Source organism: Schistosoma haematobium, chromosome 2, assembly GCF_000699445.3.
Source record: "Schistosoma haematobium chromosome 2, whole genome shotgun sequence".
NCBI lineage: Eukaryota > Metazoa > Platyhelminthes > Trematoda > Strigeidida > Schistosomatidae > Schistosoma > Schistosoma haematobium.
Genome location: NC_067197.1, coordinates 1,383,117 through 1,395,237, shown reverse-complemented (window position 1 = coordinate 1,395,237; position 12,121 = coordinate 1,383,117). Strand labels below are relative to the sequence as shown.

The window sequence follows — 12,121 nt, the reverse complement described above, 5'->3', positions numbered from 1 at the left end:
CACAAAGTAATACAGATATAATATACAAAGGCTTTTATAAACATGTAAATGCATTCTAAAAATAAGAAGGAGAAGAAGAAGACGAAGCGGACAAAAATTACACAACTTACTTTTTCACATAATCAACTATTTCTGACAATTTTAGAAATGGTGGTACACGAACATTGGATGAAGTCATATCTGGAAAATTAATTACATTTGTCATTTGTTCAGCTAATTCCATTCTAACAAATAAAATGTATGTTGGAAGAGGAAGAAAGGAATCATAAACATCTATGTTGTAAACGAAGTTACCATTTAATAAGTATGTTAGTTGTACGTCAATATGTAGTAAAACCTAGTAAATGTATATGCATCGATACACGTTAACATACAATCTACATGGGAACAGTACAGTGAAACTATCAAGACAAATGTAAGAGTAGTAGAAAGTTACACTATCAATGATATTAATAGGAAAGTCTGGGTATAGACGATATGATTCCAGAAGGATAAATTCCTGGATTGAAAAATTATAAGACAACCATAAAACTCAGGGGTCTAAGATGAAGTAGGGATTGAATTTATCTAAATTATTGTAACCGATTCTGAGTTATATAATCATCTAACGTCTCCGACAGCTGGTTAGGATGGTTTTCATCTACCACCAGGGCTAACTTCAACAATCTATAGCATCATGGACTGATTAATATTAAATATGTATAGACTTGTACTGACTAAAATGAATTTGGAACTATTTGTTGTGTAGAGAATATACAAGTTTGCTGATAATAAACTTTCATTTATTACGAGCATGTTAATTGTAATAAAGACTGAGTACAGAGTTTTTGTAATTTCGTTCACAGAATTACCAAACAATAAGAACTCGTCAACTGAAACTTGAAAATACATTGGACAGTAAAACGTCTAGATTTCAAGACTAACTGACAATCATAAGTTGCAGAAAAATTTGATGATTAAAATCCATTAGCATATTAGTTTGTATTAATCAGTTAGTTAATCGTAAACAGTATCGAATATGACATTGTCCTCATGAGTCTGTCTCCAAAACAGTGAGAGAGACGATGTTAACAAGATAAAAGTTAAAAAGGTAGATGCGTAAACAGTGAAAAATAATGGAGAATATACTCTGCAAAATGATTTTGGAGAATGAAAAATAATCACAAATAACCAAATAGATGAAAGTAAACAATGAACGAATCCGCACCGCTGCAACGGAATCATTTCCAACAACGGATATTTCAATTAGCCAGGTAGACATTGACCAAAGAATATCGGAACAATCTCAACACACCTTAAACGCACTTCATCCATTGATAAAACACAACTGATTTTCAGTGGTTCTAGACTCCTAATCTACTTGTCTATATAATACAAACAACCGGATGTCTACAGTAAGTAGGTAAAAGTTGTATATCTAAAGACAATAATCTCAACAGTAATAAATATGAGTATATTCAACGATTATATCTTAAATCAATGAGTGAAATAAACATAAGAACAACATGTACTTACCTTTTCCTGTATGGTAATTTACGACAATCTCGACCGTAGATACACACAACATCATATATAAATAAACCGTGTTTTCGTAAACCATTCTATAAAGATTCAGAGAACAATACAAAAAAAAACTTTTAAGATTTTTAACAAACATATTAATGAAAGACAAGAGCACAATTAATCATTACAAGAAATAAATGACATACACACACCCTCATGATACCAGAAGTACAGTAGTTTATCACTAACATAAATGAAAACGAATTTAATCGGTAAAAGTCAGTTTCTGATTAGATGGGACTGAAAACAAATGCACACACACATATCAAAATATGTAATTTGTACACTAAACAATGAAGAACTTAATAATAATTGTTATCAATGAAGGAAGTAAATCTTACAGTACCACAGTTCCCGACGAATCATTGTTGATCAGAGGATCAGCATCGTTCTATAATATAGACGGAGAACAGGTACTGTTGATGAAAAAAATGCTTTGAAAATATGATTTTTTTTTCCTCTCTCCAAACTAATTAATTTTAATTCATTATTCAACTGCAGATTATAAATCATCGGACGTCAATCATATACGACTAGCCGACTGCTACTCAAACAAAAGGTGAGATTCTATCGATTTTCTGGGGGGTTTTAACTAGCCAGATAATCGCTGATCGATGCTCATTCAACAAAATGTATTTTAATATCAGAAGGGTTTTTGTGGATATTATAGTAATTTTAATGGTTGAGATCATGAGTCAATCGAATCTAGACAACCATGGAAAAGCTGGACGGTCGTTTCAATTGACTCATGATTTCAGTTATTAAAATTACTATAATATCCACAAAACCTCTTCTGATACTAATCAACATATGCTCAATGGTGATTGGCTTCAAAAGGTATTTCCTGAAGTTCTGGTGAGAAGCAGTGATCAGTGGAGTACAACTGGGTCTGTTGTGAGTTAGTAACTCACTGAAGACAATGGTGGATGTTTCGTGGACTAGCTGAAGTTAGACATTAACACCGTTGGATGCCGGCCGGCACAGTGGTCTAGAGGTTAAACGCTCGCGAAACCAGACCGATAAGTCCTGGGTTCGAATCTCGTGGATGCGCACTTCGGAGGAGTTCCAAAATAGGACGAAACAACCGTCCAGTGCTTCCACGTTTTCCATAGTGGTTTAGCTTCAATTGAATCATGATCTCAACTATTAAAATGTATTTTATTCATTCATTTAAACAAACACATTTAGCAAAGACTAAAATCAACACTTATAATGTGATAATTTAGTGAAAATTTTTGACATTAAAGTATGAAATTAGTAACTACGCAATTGTTATCATTTCAGTATGTAGTGCAAAAATTAATTGTTCACTAGTCAAAATAGATAAACAGATTAGAAAAGTGAACTTTAAAACAATAAGAGTTTAATTTAAAGCTAACGACACAACCCTTTATAATGATACTGAGTTGCATTATATGTTAACAAGGAAATTAAAAGAACATATAGGATTATTATGAGATTTATATATCGCAATTATACTACTTAATAATGACTAATATATATTGTTGCATAACCATTACACGTATTACATTGACTGAGTGTAAGTACTTATAGTTCACATACCCAAAGTGACACTAGTCAGACAGCTATTGAGGACCAGGGAGCATTGGACAGCTGTCACATCCTGTTATGGAAATCCTTAGCAATAGGCAACAGCGATTTCGCCAAGGATCGGTCGAGCTCAGAAACCCCAGGTTTAGCAGATAGCGTCCAAACCGTAAGATCATTGACGTGATATTCAATGGTGGAAAGTTTTAATTTTAATTAGTCTACTATATTACGCAATCATCATCCAATACCGTTAGTGAACAACTGTCTGATTATAAACTATCTACTTTCTAATTGACCGGCTCAATGGTTCGACCAGTTTTATATTGAATTTGTTACTTTCGTCTCTGCCTGTACGAAGTGTCGATTGTTGTTATTCACTTTATCACTTTCAATGTAATTTTGTAATCGAAACCAATTTTAATTTAATCTGTGAAATTATACCATAAATATTCTGAGGTTAGACAGTTTTGCGATTTTGACCAACTACGAGTGCATGGTTATTACTGTGAATCAATCAATAATAATTCCATTAAATAAAATTAATTTAACTCATTCACCAGGTAATTGAACATGAGCCACATTTTAAGTGTGAGGTCCCCAAATGCCCTGGTACGGTCGAGAGTGGAGAGAGTCAGATATTCCTCTCAAAATGCTCTCACATGGACACGCGTATACAACCAATGGCAGCGAAGTCCTACTCACTGCCTTCTCGAGGAGAGGGTGTTGTCTACGAAATTGAGAGGACGAAAAGCGAATGTCCGGAGCTTTAACCGGGTTGGCGGATATGGAGGATCCACCTATAGGAGTAGGAAAACCCTCATTCCAAACATATGGTACACATAGAATCCAGGATCTTAAGGAAACAAATGGCGTATGAACCAATTGTTGGTCACCGGCTACCATCGGATTGCATCTCCTAATGCTGCATTGTGGATTAGACCTTTAGATCAAAGGCTCCGGGTGTGATCCTCTAAAAAAACAACCTGCTTCGGTTTGGGCAACTGAGCAGTATCACAGCCCTCACATAAATTGAATGATTTATGTAGTGCATATCTGTTTGGTGCCTTTTCGTACTACTGTTAATGTGTATAAATAAATGAATAATAAATACTACACGGCTGCCCAAACGGAAATAGATGGAGTGGGGTTTGAACCTAGGCTAAAAGTCGAACATCCTAACCACTAGGCAACCACTCACTCAATCCCTATTTGTGTACGAAATGTACTATGTTGATAATTTTTGTTTTAAAATGTCGTCTTCAGATATGAAGAACTATTCTTATAATTATAAATAATGGAATTACAACTGTGAAAATAGTTTCTTGTATCTGAAGATTACAAGATGATCACAATCATAGAGTAGGGCCCAATGAGGAGGTCCATGCATTTGATACGGCTTAAATGAACAAACGGTGACTGGGGTGAGTGTTGCTGAAGAGTTCTATATTAGGATGAAGCAGCTATCCAGTCCTCATCCTAGTTTATAGTGGCACTTCAGAATCAAGTTGTGTTTCCCTATCATCTATCATACTGTACGATATCAAAAACAATCATTCGAAGTATAGGAAACAAACGCGTACTTCTTTACTAAATTGTAAAAGACGAGGCTGAAGTTACACACAAACCAAGAATGCAATTAATCTTATATTCATAAAACATTTCACAAGATAAACATTATTAGTCTTTTTTCGAAAATTACCTTCACAGCATATTCATAAAATGGTTGGCCCCAAATTAAGGTACTAGGTGGGAGTCGTGGGTTTAGTCTAGGTATCACTTGATCTAATCTATTCCATTGATCTCCATCAACAGTGCAATAAGTATCCTAAAGCAATTACAAACGGAATAAATATACACAACTAATCTCAGAATGCAAATGGTATGATAATATATTAATAGTGATATGTATATAATAAAACAATCAAAGTGTAAGGATGGGGATTTGTGGGAATTTTCCAGTTTAAGTTCGATTTTTATTATAGATATCAACTGTTGAGGTTGATAAGTCTGGTACTAAAACGCTTCATTATAAATTTCTAGCTGGTTCCTATTTTCCAAACAATATTTCTATTGTTGAAATCCAAACGGGAGAGAGGTGAGATGTAGATGCTCTCATTCCAAGATTGAGTTATGTACAGAAAGCAAGAGTATTTGCAGATTTATGGGTACACCTGGTATTTCGAAAGATTCTAGGAATGATGAATTTAGTAGCAAAAATGTTAATTATCCAATCAGTGTAGCATAAAATTCATTGCCATTCTAGAAGTTCATGAAGTCTTCATATGACACAGATTGATCAAAGTACTTTTAGCTTTTCCCCAGATTATGAACCCTCTTTTGAAGAATTTTCAACGGCTAACAGAAAGATTAATAACTTAGAAGATCGAGGTAATTTACACATCATAATTTGGGACCGTATCTTTGCAGTGCACAATTCATGTAGTTATACAACCCTCTTCCATCACAGTTTCTTATCAGGACTTTGAAACCTAGCCAGTAGTACGTATAGGTTCAATAAATAGGATCAAAAATGATGAATATGAACTTATTTTTATATCCTTTTATGAATATTTCTGAATGATCATGTATACCTATGTTTAATGTAAACTTTAAAAAAACCCAAAATACTGTGTAGTAAATAGTAGTTGAGACAGGTATATTCAATTTACCTACCGCAACTGCAGATCCATGTGAATAAATGAACATTGCTTGAGCTGGTTCAGAAGTTGATGTAATCGACGGATTACCGCATACTAAAGCAATTCGACTATGATATAAAATATCTAAATTATTTAAATTTGCATTAGTGAATGGTGTAAGACGTATATTTGCACGATATTCTGATGGTAACGTATTGAGTGATGTCAAATTTTCGCTATCCTATAAAGAAACAAGAAGTAGACGTTAATATACTAACGGATAACATATTTTGTATAGTATCGTAAAAGTAACTAGTTTAAGTCACTTTTCTACAATTCAGCGATCATATCATATGATTGACAAATGTATAAGTAACTGATTCGAATACGGTTTCGCTTACTTCGGTTTACACACGCTGATAGTATCATTAGTTCATACGGGAGAAGTATAATCCCCATGCACATGATACATGCATCTGTAGGCTTTTAGTGAGATGTATTATTCTATTAAATTAATATAGTTACAACCTTTCTTTAGTCTATTGTGATGATGAAATTGAACTGTTTTGAAGGTTCGATCGAGCCTACTTGACTAAAAAACTATCCACTAAGATCCTATCATGTTAGAAATAACATTTGAACAAATGTAGAAGAAGAAACGCAAAAAGTCTTAGTTTCTAAAGTGAAGTAGTATCGATCAATATATCACGTATGGGTAGAGGAATTTGCACAGATAAATAATGCCTCTAGAGACCATGCCTACTCACATACAAAGCGGGTAGTTACAAAAGACTGACTAGAATAGTAACAAAAATTGATCGTCTCACAGATTCCTGGCTTAAGCTGTCTCGAAAAATGAGGAGTGTTCACTTTCTCAATACTGACCTCTCCGAACAATTAATTGTCTATTGAACGGCATTATCGTTAGGCGTGCCAATTATTGATGGGGTAATTTCGATTTTGGACGTGACACTTGTTGTTTATGGTTTTATCTTTACACAACTGACCTGACTGGATGATATCATAAGATGTCAAAGAAACAATCTTATTCTATTCCTCCCAATAATTGAACATTCAAAATATTAATAAAGGACTTTAATTCTTAGAAGTTAAGAATAATCTCAAGAATAGATAGAATTAAACAACCCTATCATTTAACAAAACATAAAATCATCTCGTTGAGTTATAAAGTAATATGTATTGGGATGTGATTCACCATGACACTGGTGAGTATTGTGAAAGCAAGGAACTGAAGAAAAAGAGACCAGAACAAATATAAACTGTCCAATAATAACTTACACCTAATAAACGACGAATAATTGGTGAACGATTAGCGGATAATAAAGGCCAAGGGACAGGTCGACGTTCTGTTATTGGAATCTTCAAAAACAAAAGTCAGTCAATCATAGAGAATGAGAGAATAGTTATGTAACAATAACAACAAACAGTTGATATACATCTTAATACAGGTTACATGAACTATATCACTTTTCATTAAATAGGGACTAGTTTTACTATCGAAACTACCGATATTTAAAAAAGGTGAAACGAGCTTCTAACCTGTGTTGTGGTTTCGTTGGGAATAGATAAATAATGAAGCTCTGACGAACAACAGAAGCTATTTTTGGAAACATCACTTAATTCAAAGTTTGTAAAAATATTAACATTCAATCCTGTAACTAGGTTATTTCATAGACTATAAGCTTTAGTTTGATGCATGATTTAATACCACACTCTTTCCTATTTCAAAGCTATTATAACCTTTGGTACTCCGTTTTTCCACCCTAACCCCCTATTTTGACATAATTGTATTTTTTATTGTTTGTGCGTCGGGGTTGTGTTGGTCTACCAGTTATTTACGTATCTTTTTACATGAATCTCAATCAGGGATAAATCGAGAAGTGAATCAGTTGACTCGTCCTCTCTCTCGTTTTCATCTCTCTACCTAAGGCCATTAGTCTATTGTGCCAAGATCTTAATCTAGATCGAGACAATTTCTCTCCTGTATATTATTGGGTAAACAGATCAAGGACGTAACAGTTCTATGATCCGATTAAAAAGAATAATTCAGTGAACGGTTTTATAGTCAAAAGGTTGAACGATTAGTGCTACAACAAAAGTACACATACAGGTGTATGGACTGATTCAGACAGAGATATATGCGAGGTGATCTTGATCAGAACGACCACTTACTCGTTCACGATTTTCACCCATAATTGCATCTCATCTAATGTGTAGGCCTGAAACAAGATGTGGTTTATTTGGGCTTTTAAACACATCGACCAGTAGCCAACCCAATAACTGAAGGATGGAATAAATGGTGTTCGCAACTGAAACTCAATGATTAACACTGAGTTATTACTTAAACAATCGTTTTCACCATCTAACCAAAAAAAGTGATTACTCACATTGATATATGACGAAGGGCATCTTACAATACATGTTCCGACCTTCAAAGAGATCAATTTTTCCGTAATTTTAAATATGCTTGCCCGACCAACGGTAACAACCAGGAAGCATATCTGAGATACATAACTTGAAAGATAGTCTTCTTGATCATTTGGTAAACATTAATTGAAGACCCACTAAAAGTTATGGGGACGATGGGAAATTATTTCAATCCTTCAATGAGAACTTGGTTTTCATATTGATGATTTCATCTTTTCACAGTAATGTGTCGTGACAAAGTGAACCGATGCGTATGTGTTCCAGGTTCTATGTTCTCAATGCCTGAATCACTAAGATAGAGATGTGATTAATGAAGCGTCGAATATAAATCTCTCTAAAATGTCTAACAATCTGGCGTGATTAACTCGCATCAAGCTCAAATTAACTAACAGTTCTTAAAGTATCAATAAAAACTATATGATGAAATCCATGAAGATTGTGAAACACGAACAAGGAACACAACAACAACAACAACAAACAAGCAAACAAAAAGATTAAACACATGAACGAACATAATTACCTTCCATTTTTCTAAACATGTTCTATACAATTCATCTTGTCTCTTTTCAGTAAGACTGTGATCTTGAGAGAATGCTAATAGTTTTGACAAAGCGATACATTGATGTTTAGCAAAACTAAAGGGAAGACGAAAAGAAAACAAGAGACATTCAGTCGAACATTTGATTTAAAATACACTAAAGCAATTAAGTTTACTAGGAAATTAGTTTTTCATAATCAATCTGTCATTAGCAACAAAGAACCTGAAATACATGTGCACCAAATTAAGTTCCTAAATCATAATTAGTAGCAGACTTTAAGGAATAAACAATACAAAAAAATTAAGAACTTAAAACCTAAGAGAAGATAAACAATGAATGCATCTAAATCACTACGACAGGTTGTAAGCCGTATTATTCAGTAAAACCATATTATCGATTACAGAGCCCTTAATATGATTAATATATCTAGCCATTACCGAGAGGGGAGATGAGGGTATTACAACGGGTTATGACACATCAATTCAATAATATCTATTTCTTTGCATAGTCTTGAAACCATTTGATAAGTCTTGTCGATCGAACGCTATAATCGTTTTCCTAAGCTATTCTGGTAACCCGCAGTCTAGAACTACACAGCGACTTGAACACCAGAGAGAAGACACAAGTATGAGAGAAAATACTTTATCCCAAGGTTCATTTTTGTACAGAAAATCATAGGTATTTATAGATGTTGGCGTCTGTTAAATCAACATCATATTTCAGCCAATCCGTTAACGACATATTATGCTACCGACCAATAGAAGCACGCCACGTTGGAATTCTAGAACGTTCCATCATACTCTGATTGACTAGGACCCTTCAGCTCCTTTTGGGCCTCTGGAGGCTCCGTTGAAGTTCTCCGGAAGCCGACTCAACACCATCCTACAGTTGCATTAAGCTTAACATGAAGCAAACTAAATGAAGTTTCTAAAAGAATTCATGCAGAAACTACCAGTTCAATCTATCTCAGCTTCTCAAGAGAGTTCCGATATAATAAAAAGGCAGCTGAAGGAATTAACTTGTGATAACTTACCCGAATTTTTCGATTAATGGAAACAAAAATAGAACATGTGCATTATCAGAAATAAATCATTTTTTAGTGTTTATCTCTTATTTAAACACATAAATAAATATTGGTACAAAGAGGCACCAAATACATATGCGACACACTTCGTCATTTGATTTGTGTGAGGGCCAGGATAACGCACGGGTTCCCAGACTGAAGCAGGTGGTTTTCTTAAAAGACCACTCCCCGAGCTTTTGATCTAGAGGTCTAATCCACAACGCAGTGAAGCAACGTTAGGAGATGCAATCTCATGTTAGTAGGTGAACATCATTGGGTTCATACGCCATTGGTTTCCTTAAGATCCTGGAGTCCATGTGCACGACTGGTTTGAATTTAGGGTTTTCAAACTCCACTAAGTGTATCCTCCGTATCCACGAACACCAACGTCGTTAAAGCACCGGATATTCGTTTTTCGTCCTCTCGAATTCGTAAACAACACCCTCGCTTCGAGAAGGCAGTGAGTAAGACATCGTTGTCAGTTGCTGTATACGCATGTCCATGTGAGAGCATTTTGACAGGAATATTTAACTCGCCCTACCATCGGCCGTACCAGAGCATAAGATTGATCCAGCATAAATTTTGCAAAACTACATTTTCGCTACCTAAATTTATCATTAAACATACAACGGATAACAGTGAACGTTACCGTAAATAGACTTATTAAATAGACAAATCAGAACAAACTTCCATGTATTTTCCGGTAAGAAAAGCATGCAAAGAAAATCACAACTTACTCTTCATTCATCCCCTGAATAAATTGCATAAATTTTTCATCTTGTTCAATTATTTCAGTGTGACATATTCTTAATACATCCAATTTTGGATTGATTGACGATGATGAAGACACTGATTGGTTTGTTTTAATTTGATTTAACTTTTCATTAACTTGTAAAAAATGATTGATCACTAGACCAAGTGAACCAGATTGTTTCATATCGGTTAGAATGCCAAACTTTTTACTGGCTTCCACATCATCAACAACAATACCATTTGTGGTGGTTGTTTGTTGTTGTTGACCTGGAAATTTACGTGTCTTCTGTCGGAAACTTGACTTTTGATCAGTGGAATCCGAATGACTTGTCATGGATGATGATGATTTGGGAGCAGGTACACAACCAGCCATTGTGTTTAAAGATGATCGTAAATTTTTGCATACTAAATAACTTGATGGTTAGAAGAGAAAGCAACAACAATCACCGATAGAATGAACAGTTCGATAAATAATATATCAAATTACATAATAATAACCATCTACCACATCTACCAAGAAAGGGAAATTAAGAAGTCATACAATGTCAACATTATTGTAACTTAGTAGTTTTTATCAAATAACTATTACAAATTATGGCGATCAAATTATGATGTGACGTTAGTTCATAAAGCTAATCACCGTTGGGTTGAGAGTTCTGATGAATGATGTAAGCCTTATAATTAGAGTGATTTTATAGTTGGATGCCTAAAGATGATGCATCTAGCAACAAAAATCGATTTCAGTTACCAAGATCCATCCATTCTTTGTACTTTGAATAAACTACGAATTTGATTATTATCTCATACTTTCCACCATCCAATTTTATGCTATTCCTTTATTATCTATGTAACAAACGTTGACCCTAATGATGCTGACTCAATCAAGCTACATTGACTGAAACACATGTTCCTTTAGTTCCTACCACACAATGAAGGTTGATTGGAGAGTGGTATGACTAGGGCAACAAACTCATGATCTGAGCAATAAGTCGTGCTGCAGAACGTACACAGATGTGACTGCAGGAAGGTGGTTTTCTCAGACAACCAACAACTACAGCCATATTACCCTAGCATAACAGAAGGAGAGAGTTTAAAAGGTAGACCCCAGAAATACCAGACATCACCTTGTCTCACAGATAAGGACCCTAATGATAAGGCCTTAGAAGTACGGAGCTAACACAACTAAAACTATTCACATAAAATTTGTCTGTAAATAGCCTTAAGCAGTCATCCGTTTGATTCTATGACTCACACTCTCAAGTCGTCAAGACCATCCTTTAACTCAGAATCGCTTACAAGAACCCCAAGAAGTATTGTTTTCCAAACACATTTTAGAAATTTCACCAAGAAATATTCATTGATTAAAAGTAATTTTCAGCATTGTTTTTGGTTTTTGGAGAATTACCCCAAAAATTAAACATGAATACTAACAGTTTATATTCATTTGTAAAGGCGTTTATTTTCTAATTGTCAGTATTGACAACTGAAACTGGTCAGTTTCTATTGATATACATGTCTTGAGCGGATTGCTAATAGAGAAACTCATCAATCACAGTCTATAATAT

General features: G+C 34.5%; 1 protein-coding gene across 1 annotated transcript in view; it reads right to left on the bottom strand.

Annotated features, from left to right (window-relative positions):
- The window catches only part of FTSJD2_4 (FtsJ methyltransferase domain-containing protein 2), a 32,012-nt gene that overhangs the window by 5,698 nt on the left and 14,193 nt on the right, over positions 1-12,121 (bottom strand). The window contains exons 12-18 of the mRNA XM_051214098.1: positions 10,541-10,969; positions 8,722-8,836; positions 7,053-7,133; positions 5,788-5,994; positions 4,814-4,939; positions 1,516-1,601; positions 111-224 (exon numbers count right to left, since the gene is read on the bottom strand). Of these exons, the coding sequence (XP_051067225.1) occupies positions 111-224; positions 1,516-1,601; positions 4,814-4,939; positions 5,788-5,994; positions 7,053-7,133; positions 8,722-8,836; positions 10,541-10,969 (1,158 nt within the window). The remainder of the gene's footprint in view (positions 1-110; positions 225-1,515; positions 1,602-4,813; positions 4,940-5,787; positions 5,995-7,052; positions 7,134-8,721; positions 8,837-10,540; positions 10,970-12,121) is intronic.